This window comes from Camponotus vicinus, unplaced genomic scaffold (assembly GCF_025532165.1).
Source record: "Camponotus vicinus isolate PSW18456_S1 unplaced genomic scaffold, iyCamVici1.0 SCAF_3, whole genome shotgun sequence".
In the NCBI taxonomy this organism is placed as follows: domain Eukaryota; kingdom Metazoa; phylum Arthropoda; class Insecta; order Hymenoptera; family Formicidae; genus Camponotus; species Camponotus vicinus.
The window spans coordinates 16318624-16342272 of NW_028141967.1; the positions used below are offsets into that span (position 1 = coordinate 16318624).

General features: G+C 37.8%; 1 protein-coding gene across 6 annotated transcripts in view; it reads right to left on the reverse strand.

Moving 5' to 3' along the window:
- LOC145968416 (E3 ubiquitin-protein ligase RNF220) overlaps nt 1-23649 on the reverse strand; it is a 151324-nt gene that overhangs the window by 95456 nt on the left and 32219 nt on the right. For 5 of the 6 annotated variants that reach the window (XM_083093849.1, XM_083093846.1, XM_083093843.1 and 2 more), the window contains one exon: nt 16565-16702. The exons of the other annotated variant lie outside the window; for it this stretch is intronic. In XM_083093849.1, the coding sequence (XP_082949975.1) occupies nt 16565-16702 (138 nt within the window). The remainder of the gene's footprint in view (nt 1-16564; nt 16703-23649) is intronic. 6 annotated transcript variants of the gene reach the window in all.

The window sequence follows — 23649 nt, forward strand, 5'->3', positions numbered from 1 at the left end:
ATATCCGCGCACGCAACTCGCATCGGTCCATAACCGTTTCGGAATAACGTTGTCAATTGAAATATCCGTCCGAAACGACCGCGGCGGCTGTAATTTAACCCCGCGCTGGATTATATTTCGACGAAAGCTTTTGCCGAAAGTATCGAGTGCGAGCGCGAGCAGCCCCGTCACACCTGCCCTCCGGGCTAGGTGCGAATTTCAAATGTCGAAAATCTGATACATGCGGGCGCGCATCATCGCGGATAATATCGAGACCGTTGACGGCGACGGTGACTGTCGGAAGAGTCATGATTCGGTGCGCGCCGCATCAAAGCGGAAAATTCGAGCTGGGAGAGCCCGATACGAGTGACACTCGGCGGGGGTGGGATCATGCGATCGCTGATATTTATTGCGCGCGAAAACGCGAATAATGATGAGCGATCGTGGAACAGAGGCATTGCAAGGATCAGATAATGTACAGATATGGCAGTGCTACTTGTTTTCAAGAGAAACTCGCTCTTGCTGGGATGATTAAATATTTCATTATGGAAAATACAAGTTTGAGAGGTATTAAGGATATAGGATATATTCAGGAATTTATGCGGAGATAATAAAAAGAGAGTAAGATTAGAATGTTAAAAGGAAATAAATAACTAGAAAAGATTATATATAGAATGAGAGTTGTGAAATTATTCAACGAATATATATTTTATAATGCTAATTAATTATATTATATTCGTTTATATACTAATGTTCTGAAATGTGAGATTTAATTTAAAATAGTATATTCTGTTAAATAAAAGGTTTTCTCTCCAGCCTACACGTAAATGTTTCTATTTACGTATGGAGACACTCTAGAAATAGAATAGTGAGTTAACCCATTCTGTTCCCCTCGGTAAAGCTGAAACTTATTTTCGGTGATTTGGGGAAACGAGAATAATGTGACAAGATGTTCGAAAAAGACGGCTTTGTCTATTAACGTCGTCGTAAAAATAATTGAGCGAAATAATTTATGATAATTTATTTCGCTCCCGGAAAACCTGAAAGATTACAATTAAAATGATAAAAGACTGAATTTTATAAGATAATCTGACCAATGACGTAAAATTTGAAATGAGCGAATGTTATATTCGCGTTTGATTGTTATTATTCGCGTTGTCGCTGGTTCCACATCTTTCTGGGAGAAATTTCCTTTCAGTCGCTTTTCTGGTGTTACGAGCGCATCTCGTAAAATCTTGCGAGAACGAGAAAAAATGGAAAGAGAACTCTCGCGGGATGTGGCATGAGGGTGTCGCGAGGGTTGCTGCATCCTATCGAGGATGAGATCGCGTAGGAGTTTGCATAGCGATGTACAACACCGATGAGAAACCAGGGCGAGAGAAGGAGCGAGTTGGATGGATGCTTCCCGTAAAAGCGAGAAACGAGCCGACAAATACAAATTTCTCGTCTTTTTCCGGCAGTCGAGTTACGGGGTGTTAAGCCGCCTTTACGCGGCGCATTTTAAACCTCTTTGCATATCCTTGCTTCTCACGGAAGGGCGTGATAAAGAGCAACTTCTCGATTGTTCACACAAAGATATTTCCAGGAAGTCCTTCTTTTTGAGTTCTGTGTCTTCAATCGTTAAGCAAAGGCAAGCTAAAAATATTAAATTAATCAAACAAATATTCTTTATAATTTATATAAGGTTGAATTTTTTTACTTATTACATATGTAACACAGTCTAATTTTTTCCATCGTAAAAAGGATGTAGAACAAGGAAACTAGAGGAAGTCGAGTTTTCAATTTAATTACTTCAAGAAAAAATAAAACAAATTTTAATTTATACATGTATGATTATTGCAATCGATCAGGTAGCATGAAAAGAAAATTAAATATTACTTGAAATTTAGCAATTTTATCTAATTTATCTAAATTAATTTTAACTAATTATCTAAATTAATTTTATCTAAATTAATTTATAATCATTATCGACATAGAGTATTTACTTAATACAAATAACGATTTTTTTCTTCTCCAATTTACTGATGTAAAAAAAGGAAACAAATTGCAAACAAAGAAACGCGAGATCTTTATATACGTAAACTACTGAAATTTGGCAGCGTTTTTCTCGAAAAAAAAGCAATGCAAATATTTTCCGAACCAACGCCGACCGATCGCATTGTAATCCAAATATTACATGGACGTCATATTTTCATTTTTATATTTGGCTACACAGAGTGAGAAGCCGCGCTCTCTCGCATCGCGAGCTCGCTGCTCGTCGGGCGAAATGTAAAATTCGGTCGCGGAACACGTGCTACCTTTTTCTGCCTCGTGACGCGCGCGATATGACGTACCTAACTCCACTGAGAGGATTATTTCTCCATGAAAAACTGATAGGCGCCGTATTAATCGTATACGCTCTGTACGCACGGTTATTACATAACGACTCGCTCTCTCCCAAGCTCTAAAATATACGCGAGTATACACTGGTTAGGTTGCTGAAATTACGAGATCGTCGACGCGTTAACGCCGACTCTTCAAAATCTCGCATTTTTTTCATTAAAAATAATAACAGTAAACGGAGAATCAGACGTTATAGAAAAACGCATCAAACAACGAATTAAAGTTACATCGACAACATCCGAATTTTGTTTCAGGAATGTTTAAATTTGTCAGGCTCCATCGATACTTTTATTCGATTCTAATTATTAATTTTATTACTACATACATTTTTTTCTCCAAAAGAATATGGTTGTTTATTCCATTTTTAATGTTTAAATATTTTTTTAATGTAACATATTACACTTTTATGTTTTAATTTAAATTTAAAGTTTCAATATCAAAAAAATTCATAATTTTTCAATATAAAATTACTTGCAATATTAAGAGAAATCATGTAATAACCAATATGATGTTGAATTTCGTACGAGTTTGAGTCCACCCATTAATTAATCACATGGATCACATTATGCATGATATAATATAGTATTATAACGTATTTTTAGAATAATATAAAATAATATAGAAATATCAATAAAATATTAATAACGTGAGAAAAATATTTTCCCTTTTATTCATTATTACTCCAATTTTCATCAACGTACATGTATTGTCAAATTTCAGTGAAATTCCTAATTCGAAAAATTTGTACTCTATTGCGCATATATCTAATATATTATACCATAAACATTAATAATTTATTTAAAAAAAAATTGATAAAACTCGATTGGAAATAATAAAATTGAAAAAGTAATCGAATATTCGCGAGAATTTTTTTTCAAACGCAACAAACGTTTATTATGAACGTTTGTTCGCAATGAAATTTATTTCCATCATCACTACAGAGGAATCTCGCTAATGATTCGCGTTTTACATTCTCACCGTTAATATTTTATTTTAATAGGCGCGGAATGGAAAAATGGATGGCTCAAACATTAAACTCGTACGATATTCAACATCACTATTGGTTATTACATCGAACGTAATTACGACATTATATTATTAATTATCGTGTTAAATGTACCGTCTGTACAATCATTATTGTTTCTGCTTTTCTGCAACGTCGAATGTTTATCGTGTTACCGGAATTCTTTTCTGTCGACAATTTTCCCGTAGATTGAGAAGAAAATGCATTGAGAATTAAAAATGCAAAAAAAAAATGTTTAGAATTCGTGGAAATATATTTTTACTACGTCATTAATTAATTCAAAATTTGAATTTACGCTTTAATTATGAAAATATATTATGACGCAAATTTTGGTTTTATCACTAATAAAAAATTATACGTTTTCAAGATTTGAGATTTGTCATTACATAAAAAATACAGATTAAAAATGCAATAACAGATCAAAAATACAGATTAAAAATGCAATAACGTAAACGATTTTACAAATCTTTCGCAACGATCGCAAGATCATTACTGATGTTGTCGTGATATGTTACGATATGTTTAAAAATGCATCACGCGGTATTGCTAGCATTTTACTTGGCAAGCGTTAATCCAAGAGTCAGTTGCGTCCTGAATGCTTCAATACTAAAATCGACATTCGAGATAAACTGCCAGAGAACGGCGCGTTATCATCAGGTGTTACCTGGCCGGCCATTAGCGACAAATTGACAGGCAAACACGGAATTGATTTTAGCACCGCAAAACTCGGTTTCCGCGGTGTCTCGCCACTCACACTTAACCGTTCGCCGTTCGTTCGATTTCCGCGAGCTTTCGGGGAGAGAGGGCCACGACGTAATAAATCGATGTAAACGTCGATAGGGTTGAAGAGGAGACAAGTCTGGCGATTGAAAATCACCGAGATAATTTAGATGCACAAATTAAAACGCGAGAGAGGAGGAGAAAACAATTTTTCTACTCACTTTGTTAAACAAACAAAAATACAAGGTAAATACAAATCTAATTTAATTGTACCATAATTAAAAGTCAATATAAAAAAATAATAATAATATATATAACGATCTTAATAAATTATAATACGTAATTATGTTTGCTAGATTTGAAAAATTTTCTCTTACAAAAGCTATGAAAAATCCTTTGTTATTTAAACTATTAATAGTAATCGAATAAAAAAGTCGCGATAAAAAATACTCTCAACACAACCGGCTGTCTTATCCCCTTCTGCCGAGAAGGAAGATCACGAAAATCGCGAAATTTACGCAGGTTGCGTTCTTTCGGAGGCACAATGGCCGAATGATTTACGCGGATATAAATACACCGATTGCGCGAGATGCCTTTCTATTTTCCTTTCTTTTTTTTTCTCTCTCCGAGCCGGCCGCGGATATCCCGCGCCGACGGTCACAAAGAAGCAGGGTGGTCCCCGCGGGAAGACGCAATATCACCCCGTTATGACAGCCTCGTATTTTAGTAAGGTGCCGCTTCGGGGGTGAAGAGTAGCGCGCGTCCCATTGGTTACCCCGACGTATCGCGTAACGCGGCCTTTCTCTCTTTCTCTTTCTCTCTCTTTTTCGCTCTTTCCGCCGACACGGTACACACATCAATCACCGGCATTTTAATATCGGGTGGCGCACAATACCGCCGCCACCATGGTATTCCACCAAGCTCTGTCGAGAGAGTTCGACCAGCATCCGCCCCCGCCCGCCGCGTCCTCCGGTTTTTATGGTGGAATTCTTCTAATTCGTCAGTGCCCACCCCTGATGAGCGAGCGTCCGCCGCCGCCGATGCACACGACGTTTAATACGTCGCCGCAATTACGGAAATCGCCCTGGCGAAATGTGCATCGATTAGCTCTTACCAGGCGGATATCGCGAACGCCCTTTGTGTCCGCGATGGCGATAGGGAAGAGGGTGGTGGTGCCTCTCCGATTGCGCCGGGGTGTTGTTAAATTTATGGCACTGTCATTGAGATCCACGTAATTTTCGAAGCGACGAGAAGCGGCGACAAAATTCAATGTTCTCGGCTTTAGAAGAAGAAGAAGAGACGTCAACGATTATATATAAGTGTGGAGCAGAGCTTGCTTTTTAAAAAAAATTACAACGTTTAAAATATTGTCAAAGTGTGTAAGTGAATACATGTGTTAAGCCGCGATAAAATACCAGCAATCGCGAAAATCCAGCCCCGAAAACATCTTTCCGATTACAACGATATAAGGAATAAACCCGGCATTCCGGTTAGCAGTCGTGTTACTAGTATTATCAGGCTGGAATGCCGGCGTAATAAATGGTCGAATCATCCTCCCACCCTAACAATATGGCGCAAACAATCCTCGACCGCGATTCACCCTTATATTGTTGCCCGAACAAAGAGTCTCGCCACGGCCGACTTGCGCTATGCGCTTTATATCAACCAGTTACCCCCGGCGCCACCCACGCACGACTATACACACCCCAAAGTCGCTGTAGTACACATGCGAGCTCTCGAAAACGTGTATATCCAACTTTTTTGTCATAAATTGTACGCTTTTCTTATTTAAAAATATCGAATACCTACCAAGTACATTTTCTTAATATAATATTAATATAATATAATATTAATATTAATATAATATTAATATAATATTAATATATATAATGAATAAATTTTAATATTCTACTTATATCATAATTTATTTTTTACGGCTAATTAAGTAATTGTTTTTCTTCGTCCGTTGAATACAAAACAGAATCTTGATATATTTTCTTATTTGTATATTAGTAGTCGTTCCATAATTTGGGCTCTCTTAAAGTGACTTTCCCAAACGCGCACATACACTGTCATTCAACCCTTCAGATTCCTCGACGACGAGAGGGTTAATCCTAGTATCGCAATGCTGCTTGTACGAGGGATTGCAGCAAGCATGAAGTACCGTCGTAGCTGTCGGACGGGCGGCCGCTTTATATCGCTTTAGCGTCAGATTAATAAGCCGCACGTATGACCGGCCGATGTCGACGCACAAGCTCGCGCGCACGCACGACGCGTACATCACGCGGGCACGCACACCTCGGAAAACGACGCGGCGTGGAAAGCCCTTACTATTTATTTTATTTAGCTTATTCGTTTCCGCCAGCGGCGTTACATCGCCGCCGTCCGCGGAAATTCAATCTACGAGCGCGTGTCGGAGGACGCAGGGTCGGATTTCGCGCACGGTATCGCCCCGCGAATTGTGTATCGATGTTCTGTCAAATCTTAACCATCGTGATGAAATCGAAGCAGCGTGATCAATTCAAAGTAATTAACTGAGAAATGTAAAAATTAATGAATAGCTACTCTGACGAATTAATGAAATAAATAGCTAGTACGAGATATGCATCTGATAAAATAAAATCTTGATTGATTTTAAATTAATCTTAATTCATGAAAAAAAATATACATACATGTATATTTGTTAATCAAAATTTTAATAATAGTTATTACTCTTAAATAAAATGATAAAATATATAGAGGTGTTTAATTCATTGTAAAGAATGGAAAGACGCTATCTGAAAATAACCACCCTAGGGGAATCGTGTATTAAGAGATCCCGGACAAATCAGGCTTAAAATGACCTCATCTGTCCGCGAACGGCGTCCTTCCTCGAGCACAACACATCCACCCCTGAACGTCGTGCAATGTGTACGCACAAGCTGAAAACGAACGGCGTGTGCAAACGGACGAACGAGCGGTCGACCCTCTCCAGAGGGGTGTGCGTGCCACCCCCGGCGAGTCCGCGACCCCCGCCACCCCGGCATGACATATGATCTTCCATATTGCCGCGGGACACACACAGACGGCGCATGTACGAGCGAATCGTGCTCATTTGTGTGTGCGAGCGCAAAAACGGGTCCTCTCACCCTCCCCCTCGCCTTTCCCGCGGATTCGCGCGCGACAAGGCAGGTAGCGCGCGGGCGCGGGAAGGAGGTGCTCGTGGAGAGGGCACGGGGGTGGCGGGTGGACGTTTGTCACATCGCGCGGTTTACACGGCTACATAATATCTCAGGGTTACCAGCGGGTTGCTACTTCTCGCGTCGTTCCTAGTCGACTACAAATAGCGCGCGCGGTGGTTTAATAAAAATAAAAAAAAAGAATAAAGGGGGGACAGGATACAGGAGAGAAGTTATGAAGCGCTGGGAAAAACGGTGACACGAGGTATGCGTTGCGTTACACCGAGGGTGCGGATAAATCGCGGAGAGTTTTACTTCTGGTTACGCGGGATATTATTTAACCTCCTTTGAGTCGAAACGAGAGATATATAGTTAGATTATTGCGAAAGCTGGAGTTGCATTATTTGTGATAAGAATATTTATTTCAGATTGAAATATATCGATATTTATATGTATAAATTATTGATATCTATAAAGACGTCACTTCCAATAATTTGTACAATTCTAGATTTAAAAAGAAAGTGCTTAATTATAATAATATTATTAATTAGCTTGTCAACAATTCATTTCTTATATAAAAGAAAGTTAAATGGAATAATACAATTCTTTTGCGCTAGTTTTACTAACATTAAAATAAGGCAACAATTTAGTAATAAAAAAATTTCAATTTGCTTGCAAAATTCATTAACTTTAAAATCAACTGACGCTAATTTCATCATTGCTCTTCTACTTTTTGGATTCATCGAACGGCGATAAATCGCAACGAGCAATAGCAAAGAAGAAACATAGGAGCTTGCAAGCGGAAAAGTGGAAATTCAGTCAGCTGAGATTCGTATATCGTAAATACAGGGAGACAAACGACGCGTGATTTTTTTCGTCAGTCGGGAGATTATCGATAACGAAGCGGTGGAAAATGTCGACAGTGCGATAGCATTAAACGGACCCATCTGTGCGAACCGCCTGTTGTACAAGTGCTACTGTAAACCAATTGCCAAAAATAAGGGGTGGCTGCCGAAAAACGCATCCAGAAAACTAAATCCGGGTGGAGCCTCACAGCCGTTGTATCGCGTTATCGTCAGCGAAAATCTGAAGGAAGACAACAATGCCATAATCTGATCACTGATACTAAGACAGAATTTTAAATTTTCGTTCTCGAAAATTTGTAAACCAGATATCGAAAGTTTGATAGATTTCCAATCAATACTGATTAAATATAAGAATAAAATATAAATTAAATAATTATTTAAAAACATTTATTTGAAAATAATTATTATTGTTTATGATATATCATCAATTTAAAACTTGTATAACACAATTTAACTTTAATTTTTATTCCACGAAAGAAATATAAAAATATCAGAAATGTATCGACAAGCACGACGAGTTTGAAAATGCAACCCCAAGATTTCTCCAAGATAGATTGAGCGATCGGGCGCCAAATTGCATCCCCCTCGAGGTGCTTTTCGTCGCTGGCTCACCAGCCGACCGGGTCGGGTTGGAAGAGCATGACGGAAAAAACTAAATCAGTGAAAATCCTCAACGGTACATACGCGCACGCGGATTTAAATGCGCGTTCGCGGCCGTGTTTCTACGTTATCGCCTCGAAAATCTCTAAACAGCTCTCATCGCCCCAGTCGGCCGCCCCTATCCGTCAGCGCTATCTTGTCGCCTTGCGCGGGGGTTGTTTCGCCTTTATCCCCTCGCCATCCCGGGTTGTCCGCGTCCCTCCTCTCTCCCGAAGATTTTAAAGAAAATCGGCGAAAATTTAAAGCGTCCGCGCTAGGATAGCCCCTGCGCGACGAGGGGTTAACCCGGAGAGGGGACGGTTGTCGCGTGGGGAGTTCGCGCCGGAGGGACGCTCTTCCGTTATCGGCTGGTGCTTATCATGTGTGAGGGGCTTACACGCGGATCGCGCGCTCGACAACCACCACCCTATGTGGTTTGCACACACGGATCCACCAGATATACTCTCTCTCGCCCGAACTAACCCTCGATGCTCTCTCGTCTCTCCCGTCCCACCTCGGGGGTTAGCTGGCCGACCCGCGTTACGAGCCGACCGACAAATAGGTAGTAACACGTCGCGATTATACCACGTTTACACCGGCGTTCATCAATGCCGAAAGATGACGTACGTTTGCGCAAACGAGAATGCGGCATGGACGTTTAACTGTATAAAGTGTGTCGATACTCGCACGTTTCTCGGTAGAGATTGTGTTCATTAAGAGAGATGTATAGAGTCTATTCTATTTTTATATCAAAAATTTAATTAGCTAAATTATAAAGAAGAAATTTAGTATGACATTTATGAAAAGCACTGAACATTGTAATGTGCTTAATAATTTTATCCTTAATTATGTCAACAATTTAAATTAAAAAAAAAATTAATTTCCTATTTTTAATTATAAATTATACGTCATTTAATCATTTCCATTAACTCGCGCATCATAATTATTAAAAATTATTAGGTAATAAAAGTATCGACGAAAATCGCGAATTAAATTCAGCTCTAGTCAGGTTGGGAAAAAACGTTTTCTGTTTTCAACGTTTTCTTATCTCTCTATTATATATTTGTCCTCTCCTTTTCTCCTCGTCGGCGTTCAAGGGTTGAAAGCGACATAATGCTATGTACAAGTATCGGCTCGCAGGCCCCCAGCGTGTCGCAGAATATTTAATTAGTTTTTCCAACAGTACTTGCCCGCGCCCATAAATGTTAATTGCAGATGAAGTGGCAATAAGAAGCTTGCCCTTTCTTGCCTTCTTCACTGAGCCCTTCTGCGAGCCCTTAATTCTTACGGCGCTTAACGAGCAGCCGCGAACGTTATCCCGACTGCGAAAGCCGCGATAGACATATTCTTCCCTCGTTACGACTCCGCTGACATCTTGCCACGCTTTTATCCCGCTTGTTAAATGTAAATCATCGCGATGATATTATTCCGTGAACGCTTTGACGAGAGAAAAGACTTTAACAACGCATGTAACGACGAAGGAACTTCCCTTGGAATCTTTCTATTCCTTGTACAATAAAAAATTCAAGGGATATGCCATATATACGGGATATTTATGACACGCGATGATCATTGATGTCTAAACATATAATCTAAGATTTATTTTTAATTTTCTAACGATTAATTTATTTCAACTTATAGAAAAATAAACATTTGTTTAAATTAGATTAATTAAAATAAAACAACGTAACATGATAAGTATAAATAATCACTTCTCATATTAGAGAATAAAATATAAAAAATTAAATATAAACAATCATCCCATCATAAGAAAATAAAATATAAAAAGTGTGAATAATAATGCGGTTAAAGTCTATTCTTTTGAAAATGTAACCGGCAGCCCTCTTGAAAGCTTTTTAGATCCGCCCCTGGTATTTCGGAGAGCGTCTGTCGCTGCTGATGGCTGAGATCGCCCACCGAGAAAAAACCGTTTGAAGCTGCGACGGCGAAGCAAGAATGAAGCGACGGAGCGAGAGGAGAAAAATCAGTGGCGATACAGCGGGTGATGCGTTAGGAAAAGGAGCTTTAGGGAGGAAGGGGAGGAAGGGAGAAAGTTGGTCGGTGGCCGGCCCGAAACGCGACGAGGGGTCGTGCCACTAAAGGCGGAAAGAACGGAATTTAATTAAGTAAAATTACTGTCGCACGCCAAGAGGCGAGAAGCTTCTTTCCGGCTAAAGCACGGCCGAAAAAATGGCGATGCAAGACGTCACGCAAGGTGGTAAGAGGGACCGTGCATAATGATCTCATCCCCCGATAAAAACGAGGAGTAATAGAAAGTAAACGAATTTTCTCTCGCTCCTGGCGAAATGCATGCTTAGAATACTGTCGCGGGAATATTTATATGATCGGATAATTCCAGTGTTGGAGTTTTCTGGTCTTAATTAATTGTAATCTTAGTAAATAAGATCAACAATGCTAGAACGCCAGTAGACGTTATTCTCCCATTAAAAAAATACTTCTTATCATAATATATCTTAAAAAATCACTGTATATATAATTAAATAATTAAATAATTAAAGTAATTAAATTTATTTTTTATATCAGCAATATTTAAAAACTCGGCAACTTTAAAGACATATAAATTGTCTAAATACAAACTTGAAATGAAAATATTAAAAGTATTAAATTATATATTTAAAAAATTCTGTATAAAAATATATAATTTTATATATATTTATAAAGAAATAAAATTTATCTCTAAAAAATGTCGCGCAGAAAGATAGGCTCAACAATGGCCCTCTGACTTTCTTTCATAAAAGCGTAACTAGAAATCACCCTACAGATCTTGTTCAGAATGAATCTTTGTGCGCCAACTCCTCCATGCAATCACGCGGAATGGCCATTTGTGCCGCATTTATGAAAAATAATATCTCTGTCGTGCGAGCGAATTCTCGCTAGAAACAGCTAGTGAAACGATCAAGATCGCGACGGACGTTGTCCTAGATGCACGTTTTCCGTCTCTCTTTTCGAGATTGCTTTTTATCAGGTATACGAAAATATATCGTTCCTAAATGTCTGCATTAATTTTCGTTCGTTCCTTATTTATTATTTGACCTTAATACCTTAGACATCAAACGAGAAGCATGTAATGTAACGATTAAATAAAATAACAGAGAAATAAAAAATGCATAATTACATCTATTTTAATAAATTACATGTTCACCATAAAATATCAATAAATAGCAAAAAAAAATTGTGTAGAGAATTGTTTTTTAGCCCATAATGTTACTCTCCGGACTTTTAATGCTGCTAAAAAATATTGAGCTCTTCTTGAGCTCTTCCTGCAAATCCTTCCTTGTGAAAAAAATCGCCTTTGTTTAAAATGTATAAGCCTACATTGAATTCTACAGCGATCCCCCACGCGCGAAAGCGTATTTCAATATCCGGCCTACTTCGACCTTCTCGCCGAAATACACATTTCAATATCCATTTCCTGTATAGAGCGAGTTATTTTTTCAGTACCGCCTTTTTGTAACTCGTTATCAGGTATATCGGTTCGGATGAAACGCGTATGCACCGAGCGCATCTCCGTTGCGGTCCGTATAACAACATGTTTTTTGTTGCCATATTGTGCCGGCACTGACCCACTTAGCGCTTCATCCCTGTCCCTACTCATTCCCTTTCCTCTTTTGAAAAAAAAAATCCATTGCTCCGCGCTTTTCCATTTTCCCATCCCCACACTTCGGCAGTTATTGCTTATTTGGAACTTTAAAGAGACCCGACATTCGACTGATTTATCGCGATAGTCGTTTATGAAACGCGATTATTTGCCTAGCGATGCACGACTTCTATCACTGGACTATCTCTCCTGTCTCTAGATTTTTTTATTGAATCTCAATTAATTTACATCAGTTAAGAATTCTTCTTGTGTATGAGAGAATAAAAAAATACAAATTAAAAAATACGAATTAAAAAGTTTGAAATACAGAAAAAAAGAATAAGATTAAAATACAGAAATCTGATTTTTTTTCTGCTCTCACTTTCGGCAGATTTCTGTCGTGTCGAGTTAAGGAAAGTCATGTCACTTCTCGTTCACATCACGATCCATCACGCTGACTCACGAATCAGCTTAATTAATCTGCAGTAAAAGGACAACAGGATAAGAAGGAGTGGAAGGACAACTTTCGCAATGTCCCTGTGACTTTTGCTCATCGTCATCTTCGTCCGATTAAACGAATCGAGATATCGCCTCGTGATGCGATTATAGGCCCACCGTCGCATCCCCGGTACACGCGTATATCGATCGAAATGGTGTCACGCGTGTCCTTCCGGATGGAGAAGCGTTTTACCCCTGTCGCCGGGAATTAATGTCATCTCCGCTGTCGGGAGTGGTCGAAAAAACTTTTCGTTCATCCGTGATTTTCTGAGTGAACACACGCTAAAGGGATTTTAATGACAGCGCAAAATGGATGGCATTTATAAATCAAAATTTTTACATTAATATTACTACAATAAAAATAAGAGAATGATAATTATACCTTCAATGAAAATTATATTTCATCCTATGATTCGCTCAAAATTTTGGGAATAGTACAATGTAAACTATTTAAAAATTGAAAATAATAAACTAAAAATGTGTTATGTATAGATATCATGATGAGGACTAATAATGTCGCGATCGTTTCTTATCCAGAAGTGCACATTCGGGGAGGAAATCGAGCAGGCGCGCGAAGAAGAAGTAGCCCGATATTTTAATAAAGAATATTGCGAGGCGTCGCTCACTTACTTAGTCACACCGAGCGATTACGATAAATTAACAGCAGCTTATTTCCTTTCAGAAGAATATCCAAGAGAAGATCCTTGCCGCCCCCGTTTCCTTCATCCACGACCTTCCTTACGGCCTTTAATTACCGATTTAATTAGTTGAACGTTTCGGACGATGCTCTATCACGGGATGATCAATTAAATGATTTTAATTTCAATTCGTGAATCTCTTTATCGTCAACATCACGCGACATTATTTCAGCAATTAAAACTTTTTAAAACGTCATTTTATAACCTCTAAAATCTTACTTGAACAAATTAATAATTAAGTTTAAAAATGTTTCATATTTTTAATAAGCTCCATATTTTTTTTATAGCCAAAAAAGTCTATATATATTGAAACGTCAATGTGTCCAACGTATAGTAAATTTTTAATTCGACAGAATTAAATAGGTTATTATATAGAACTAGGTATATATATAATTATTAGATAGATTTCACATCTAATATTAATTGGGAAATACTATCCGATTATATCCATTTACGAAATACTCGCGACTGAGCGTACGAATAATATGCATAAGAGTATCCAAAAAGCATCACCTAAAATATGCTGAAATGATGCATTATGCATTTCACGATAAAATATGAATTTATGCGCGCGTTGAGGTGGCCCTGCAATTCTGGCCAACGCTCATGATTCTGTTTTCTTGACATAATGCCCAGGTTCTCTGCCTGTAGGATTCCTAAAGAATTATCGCGATGTGTTTTACAAATTTCACATGCATATTACGTTATATCAATATAATTTTTAACGTGTCACATAGTTAATATAGTATTACTTATAAATAATCCAAATATAAATTACATTTTTTAAAATGCAAATATATATATGCACGCATGTAAATATGTTTTACCTCGTCATTTTCGTTATATTATTACAAATTATGAAAATAAATTAGATAAAACGAAAAATTAAAATCAAATAAAAATTTAGAAATGAAAACGGTAAAAATAAAAAGGAGCAATTTAACACTAGATTACTAGTCAATGATTTGTCATTATTACAAGAAAACTTTCTAAATGTACGCGAGAGATTTTAGAGACGCCAATCTCCAAATTAGTGTCATGTCAGTCAAGCTTAAGCGAATGCGCTAAACCAACAGCAAACACTCACTTTTCATGGCAATAAAACCGGGAATTACCGTTGCGCATGCGGGGATAAAAAATCTCGGATATATATCATCCGATACTCGGAACATGTCACCACTTAACCTTCACCATTAACCACTGTTCTCCACTTTCAGTGGTATCTCGATCGCGTTGCACTGTAATCGAGTAACCAAATAAATGGCAATGATTAAACGACGATACGATGTTAAAGTTGTATTTTTCATATATAACGCGCTGATTAACTTTTTAGATAATTCAAATTTTTTATTTTTTACGTATATTTATTGAATTTATTTTATTACATACATACACACACACACACACACACACACACACACACACACACACACACCCTCGCGTGTGACAATATAATTATAAACTTGACGACGCGGCTGAGAGTCACTGGCTTAAAGCGTCAGATACCGGTGCATTCACCTTATGAAAGTCATTAATCTTGAGGGACGCAGAGCTGGCCAATTAACAGGGCGGAATCAGGGAACGGCTAAGGTAGATACTGATTCCGATCGATTTCGGGCTTAAGTCAGGGGAAGGGACGAGGATACCGCCGCAGCGGCTGCGGCGGGTCAAGTTATCGATCCGTCTGTTCATTCTCGCGAATTCGGCGTGGCCAGTTGGCCACGGCGGTCCATCGATCCCGCAAATCCAGCTACCAGATCGACTTGCGCGTTTGCACGAATTAAGCCCACGAGCTATGCTCATCTTCCTGTCCACAAATCTCCTAAGACCCGCCGGGCCTTTCGCCAGCTGCCGGCTGGCGCACCTGATGCATACGCGGCTGTATCGCGTTGCGTATCAAGGAAGCGATACCGGAAACGGTGACGGTGACGAAAATCGCGAATCGAATCTTGAAAAGTATAATTTGTAAGCTTTGATCATGCGGATATAAATTCGCTGCTATATTTCGAATTTAAAAGTAAAATTTTACAAATTATTGTAAATTTGTGTTACTTGAAATCTAGCTATTTTTCACATGTAAATAATTAAAGTGATGAAGGAAAAATTGAATGAGAAATCTCTTCGAATTTTGCACGCAAAACAGAATTCAGAATTTCAGATTTTTTCTTAATGAATATCGTATCAAATTCACTCATTATATTTTTCGGACAATGAATACAACTGTCCTTATACATATAATGACTGACTACAAATAAAATAATGTTAATTTAATCAAAATAATTCAGTTGAAATAACCTCATAAATTTTAATGATTGTGATGAATCAAACTAAATTGCAATCAATATAATTAAATTAAAATTACTCTTACCGAAATTGCTTCGATCAAATTACCTGTTATTATTATTTTTTCATTACGCGATTCGCCGAAAATTACCGATGCAACTAGACGCTATTTAACGAAAATTAATTATGCATTTCGGATCTGATTATCGACGCGAGCAGGTCGTTCCTCACGTTAATTATGCTTTCATTCGTCCATCCTCTCTTGGGAATATTCGGCATAAGTCGAAAATAAGTTTTCATATTTGCGTACGTGTTAAAATTCGTTCAAATTCGTTCTCAAGTTTGCAAGATCGTGCTAATTCGTTCTCACTTGCGTTTAAATGAAATGAAGTAGTTTATATGCAAGTAATCTCTCTGATCTTATATGCTTTCGCATAGAGGTGCGAGATTTAACCACACGACTAATTGCATTCGCGCGTATAAGAATAATAAGAGGTCGATATCATCAATCCTTTCGGTTCTTCAAAAGCTTAAATCAACCAATTAAATTAAATTTCATCACTATGGTTATATTTTTTCTTTTGGACTTATCTTCGTCCGAATAACATAACTTTTAGGGAAAAAAAAAAGAAAAAAAAGAACTTTATTCAACAAATGTCAGAAGCTGAAAGGATCAAAGATACGACGATCGCGGCAATGAAGATGGCTGGTGGGCCTACCTTGGTCGAACACAAGGCAGCGGGTGGTCTTGGCAGCGAGTCCCGGGGGCAGAGCGAACCTGTAGGCCGGGCCCGGCGACAGCCCCAGCCCCAGACCGAGCGCCTCCGCGCCGCATCGGCCCCCGAACACAGGCCCCACTAGAATCACCCATATAACAGTGGTCATCAGTCATCGTCATCATCAGAATAAAGAGACACAGAGAATTATCATCAATTAGCAAAGAGCTCATCATGCACAGAGGAAGGCATCCGACACTTTCAGGCTGGTAGACTCTACAATTGACAGTAAACTGTAGAAAATAAACCGAGATTTTTTATCGAAGCCTGAAAATCCCGGGAAGTCCTTCACCCTCGTATAATCATTCTCAATTAATGAAGTTCTTTAGTAAAGCTTCTCAATGTATTCAATTGATATTTATATAAGATTTAATTGAGTTATTAATATTTGTGTTATGCTCATTGTAGCTGTAATCAACATTAATGATAATTATCGAAATAATAGTAGTAAATATGTACGGCAAAAATCGTGCACACAATAAGATTAAATAAAAGAATAATATTAAAATTTCAAGAATTACGAATTAATTGAAAAAGATACAAATTATTTCGCATTTGTGTTTTGCTTCAGTAAAAGATGCTGTCATATCATGCATTAAAATCTGTAGACAATTATTCGTCTTCTAAGTCATAAGATATTAAATTAAAATCTCCCACAAAATTATATACACAGATTGCTTATATATAACATTATAATCTTTCAATAAATTTATATTATCTAAATCATAGGATATTTTAATTCAAACCCCCTCTCCCTTAAAATTTTATATATATATATATATATATAAAAGAGAGAGAGAGGAGGGGAGGGAGAGAGAGGGAGATTGCTAATATATAATATTAATCAATAAATATATTTATGTAATAACTGCTTTTTATCAAATTAATTTCTTTATTTGCTGTTTGATATATTTTCGAAATTTATACTTTTCAATTATCAATCGTCAAGATTCCCGAGTAGTTTATAAAGCTTCCCATGCTCGCTCGATTCAATTACGTGTCGTACTCGTATATCCCTAAATACACGAGGCGAATTAGCGAGCAGGATCAAAAGATGGAGCTCCAATATGCCCTCAAAGGCCCTCGTCGTTTTGCCTCCCATGAACGTAGGTAGCTTTATTATGATCTCATATAGATATTACCGCGTTGTCATTACAAGAGATAAGTTCCCGAAGGAGTTTATTGCTTTTTAGTATACACTCAGCACGTGCCGTACGACAACCCACTTTAACCCTAGTGTAATCGTCTATGCTTCTGCCCCTCCTCTCTCCACCTATCGAAATTCATATTCGGACGAATCGAGACATGCATATCAGATAACAAAATTTGACATATATTTAAAGTTATTATATTAGAAAATTTTGAATTGGTCGCAGAAATTGTAAGCAAGCAACAGAGAAATAATTTAAAAGAACTTGTATACAGAAAAATAAGGCTCTTGTTGCTGTTTATTAAATGTAACTTTAGTTATATACTGCAATTATATATGATTAATAAAATTATTAAAAAATTTAATTTAAAAGATTATTAAATTCATAAACAAAAAAATGAAAAAAGCACATATATAAATATTTAAAAAGAATCTTAATCTTATAATATTATCCATTATTATTATATGTTGTAGCATAAAAATATTATTTTTAATTTAAATATAAATTAGATAAGAGGAATTCTATTCATAAGGTTTCTGTGAGATTGATGATAAGTATAAAACATTTAAAAAGAAAAATAAAGGTGTATAGAGAATTTAACTCGCATTCAGCATTATATCTTGATTTATAACACCTTTAGCGCAGAAATTTTCATCTCTTTCAAGTAAGCGAGGTCAAGATATGCCAAAAGTAGCTTCCAAATTCTATTCGAATCTTAGAAGACGGAGAAGAGGAAGCACACACAATACCGGGACCATAATATAAATTCATGTCTGACGGGATCCTGGAGCGGATAAGTACATCGAGCATAATGGCAACGACTTAACATACTTTTTAAATTGCGCCTTTGAGATGCAGAACGATGGCCCACCGTGCGGAGGTGAGCCCCTTCTCCGCTCTTTTTCGTTCACTTTTGGCCTTTTGGCTTTAGTAGCTTACACGCTGATTAAGACACCCGATACAATTAGGCGGCGAAAAGAACCTCAAAAGACGCGCGTGAGGGGAAGCCGCCGACCTTTGCATGCTGACGAACGTATGTAACGGGTGTACGGAATATTAAGATCTCATTAGACGGCATAAAGTAAAAATATAATTTCTCTTTCTCCTATGTACATACATTTCAAAAATCTCTCGAAAGATAAGTTTTTCACCGAACGATAAAATTGTTATTATATAAGTTTCAATGTTTTAAAATAAAAAATATAAAAAAACCATCTGCATTATTTTTATAAAAAAATGTTTTTAATTTTTATTATATTGAAAATCTAAAATGTTACAATTTTTATATCTTTTATATAAAAAAAAACATAGATTAAATTTCTCCTAAATCAATGCTTTTATAGAGTTTTTGATATCACATGAGCAGTGAATCATCGCGTTGTTCGAAAAAGTTAAAGGCCAAAGGGTTAATTCCACGCGTTCAGTCGGAAACGTCAAATAAACGAGCGATGACGAGCAGTTGCGGGTTTCTACGTCACAAACGATGACGGACCAATGAGCACCTCGAAAAAGGTGACGCGCGTCATTCCACGCCGATCGATCGTCATTCGGTTTCGCGAAATGATCACGCTCGATGATTCGCACTGACGGCCGAAAAACTCCCACGCATGTCAAGCACGATCATGCAGCATGATCGAGTATTATCCCGTCGTGTTCACATCGCTTTCGAAAACCATGTAATTCCGACAAGTCCATAACGGAAGTCTTGCAAACGAGTTACTGGAAAATGGTGAAAATTTATGAACTACCTATGTAGCTACAATCGACGAACTGAAAAACCTACTACAGCATAAAAAAATAAAAAAAAACTGCGTTTTCGAAAAAAAACTGCGTTTTCGAAAAAAAAAAATTATATCAGGGACCAATTTAAATTAGTTGACAAAATTTTATATTTGTTACAGAAATGTTATATCCCTCAAAATATTTATACAAAATTCTTAACCGTCGAATTTTTAGATTTTATTTCTTTTACGTTTAATTGGCTCGTTCTAAATTAAATAAATTTCAAATAAGAGTATTTTTAACAATTAATAATCAATTTCCTCTTTGGAAAAATACCAATAAAAATTGAATATATCCAAAATATATTACGATCAAGATTACATTTTATACTTTTTGAAAAAATACGAAGAAGTGAAGAAGAAACGGACACCCCGTAGACCAAGTCAGGTGTATAGCGCGACGAATCGGCTCGTTTAAGCCGCGCGAGTCAAGTCGACGATGAACGCTTCGGACTTTGTTAACGTTAATCCTTGTGCGGGACTACCGTGCATGCTCGGCTTGACGGCCGAAAAGAGTCGTCTCGCCAATTATAACCGTGGAAATCGTCATCTCGGAGATAATCGGGAATTAGCATCATTCGTCGCGTACGACGCGCTATTAGCGTCTTCATTTACGACTTTTGGCGAACGTTATAATCGTCCGCTACCATTTCTGCGGTCGCACGCAAAAAAGGTTGTCGTTTATTATGTAAAAAGCTAGCACAGAATAATTCTTAAATATTGATGTTTACAAAATACATATATATATATTATTTTTTTTTGTTTTCAACTAGAGCAATATAATCATTAATTTTCCGATAAATGAGCAATATCAGACTTAAAAAAAAAAGGATAGAAAATAAATATATTATTTTTTTTATTATTTTATACGCGTCATAAAAAATATTATTCTCTAAAACTATGGCATTGATATGTTCGAATTCCTAATTTTGAGATTAAATTTCTGGAGTAATCCCGATATATGCTATATCCGCATTTGTGGCTTTAACATGACTGAATATGGTAGCTCGAGCGGAGTGTGTCTACCTGTCTACCCGGTGGATCGACGTCGATCGACGACGATGGAGCCGCGCATGAATGAAGAAGCGAGGAAGGCGACGACTGCCGTACATGGCGCACGAGACGATCCCGGGAGCCGTGAGTCGTCGCAGCTGACAGGCGATTCCTGCGATCTTAATCTGGCTCGCTCGCGCAAGAAGGAAGGATCTGGCGAGCGGCCGGGAAAAAATCGCGGGGTACCACCGCGGTGATCGAGCGGACCGGAATCCGTCTGTCTGTCGGCCCCGACTGGAGATCAAGACACCCTGAATAATTCATCGCCGGGATCGAACGCGGGGTCCCACGACAGGCCGTCTCCCTGCGCGCCTACCCTTTTCCCTCGTGATACCGATGCCGAAAGCGAATTTACGCGACCGCGCTTTCGACGATTACCTCGAATGAAAAAAATAAAAAGGAGCACGTACATCGTATTTCGCGTAGTAACAAAAATAATTGCTGAAAAATAATAAAAATAAAATATTTCTACTGCTTTTCTTAATCTTAAGCGGTTATCTCTGATGAAATATGTAGATAATATTTATTATTTTTTTCATTAATCAATCAAGGTCAAGTTTTGCGTACATAATGCATCTCGAGATACGCATAAAGGGATGCAACTGTTCTCGCATGGGAGCAAATAATGATGCGAAGAAAGAGGAAAATGAGAAGGGTAAGAGGAAGAGCGAGAAAGAGTGGATTGGGTTGCAGCGAGTTAACCGGCTGAGTACTTGGCGTGAGATACAACGATGTCAAACTGACGATACGAGGCGAGACGAGGTCTGGGAGAACCGAGAGAGAAGTAAGAAAGAACAGAGTAAGCCCCTCTCCAAGGTACTCGTGATTATTAAGGATAATCTCATGGAATATGCGACAATATAGCCCCAGCGTGCAACTCGTGATCCTATATAAATTTTTTCAATCCTATTAATTAACCCGCATTATACCAAGAGTTACAATGTTAACTTAGCCTTATGGGAAACAGAAACAACTTAATGAGAAAAATCATATTTTTAATCAATTTAAATACGCGATGACATAATAAGAAATTTAAAATCTGGATTTATATAAAATATACATCTCAGATTCCGAAATGGAAACGAGACACTCTGTTTTAATATTAAATAAATAAGAATATAATTTGAATTATGTAGGTGAGAGTAAAAACGAAGTCTTCGCGCGCGTTTTTTATTATAATAAATTAATTAACATTAATTAATTAATTTTGTGGCATGTAATAAATCGTGTGCATGTCATTATGCATTATCAGGGGAGATAAAATTCACAGTCGAAAGACAAAGAAGGGAGACAAGGAGGAGAGGAAACGGAAGGACGAAGGAAGGATGGAGACGGCTGTTGCGCGATAATCGACATCGATTTTCAGTGTAGCAGCCGGCGTGTATCGATTGTGGAAAGACTAATGGGCCAGTGTGGTTAACCGTATTATCCCACAGCGGAAGTCCACCGGTTGAAACGAGGACATAAATAGCGGCGAGTCTCGAATTGTCCGATTCGACATTAGTTTAATAATCATCGACATAGGACACGGCGATTTTCTCAATGACTTTCCTCGTGTTAGATAAAAGTGTCGTAGATAATATAAATCAATTTATCCCGCATGAATGTATGCGATAATGAAAAATAGATCGCATCAGACGTCTGCCGATTAACGCCCCCATCATTCGATATCCTTAAAGTATATATTAGCTATCACTTCGAAAATAGAAGAGTCACATGAGACGCATGATGTATTAGCAATATTAGGCATTTCCTAATATAATATCCTCAATATCACATTATATTTCATGATCATAGATGGCGATATAAATTTATTGAAAGTATTATTTTTGCTTCAACGGTGATATTTTTGTATTTTATTATAATTTAATACAGATATCTGGCGGAAATTAAATATTGCGTGATAGTGATTTATAAAAAGATACTTTTCTTGTCAACGTCGATTAATTTTGTTGAGACTTACATTTCTCGCGGGATATTCTTTATTCAGTTTACAACTTTCTACAAAGAACAACGAGTCTGAGATATACTCGCCAGTCTTCTCCTTCGTTCGCTCTATCTGGTTAGCGAATTATACGTTGGTTTCGACGGAGATTCCCGAGATTTTTAGCTCAAGATCGGTGATCGAGTGAGAGAGGACGCCCAAAGTTTCTCAGGGCGTTCAAGTTTCACGGTGGTTGATATTTCATACAAAGTGGGTAACGAAGGATACCCTGTCATCGTTCGCGTATAGCATCACCTATATACTGCTGTCTCTCTCGCGTGTTATTACTGCACGACCTGTGTACACCCCATTGAGTAAAGTGCGGTTTAGCATCCGGCTTGCGCGGGGCTTCACTCTCGCTACCTCAGCATCCTCCTCGAATCCAAACGAGACACTCGACGTGCAAACTTTACAAAGTGACGCGTAAAAATGGGTCAGTTCTTACAAGCGACACTATCTTCGAGTTTCTAAAATCCTTACTTACGTCTCTTAATGCCAAGATTCTAAAATAATTATAAAAAAAATTATTATAAAAAAATATTAATATCTTTCAAAATGAAAAAATTTTAATCTCTTTAAGAGATTCTAAGAGATGACAATATTAGGGATTTCTTCAGGAATTGAGGACAGTTTTTCATTGCACTTAATTGACGTCATCTGCGTAAAATAGGCGTAAGATCGAGAGTAAAAATGGCGAGAACGCGATTCACGCGTTTTATTTAATTACATCGAATTTGCGCGTGCCTCGGGTTCTCACGGTGGAACAATAAGGACATTCATTCGTGCCGGGGGACAGCGGTTTCTCTTAAGTCTTAATCGTTCGGCACGGAATGCGCGTTTAATGCAAAGGAGGACACAAAACTCGTCTGTGTTTCGCTTCGCTTGTATTCTCCGCTCCTGTCGCGCCGACATCGCATCGGCTGTTTTACGATCTGTCCTCGGCTTCCCGCGAGTTCCTTTCAGCGACTTCTCCGACTGACGCTAATAGCACTTGTGTTTCGCGCGATCTCTCGATCTCATTACAAGCCATGCTGTCATTGGCGAGCTCTGATGCTGTTT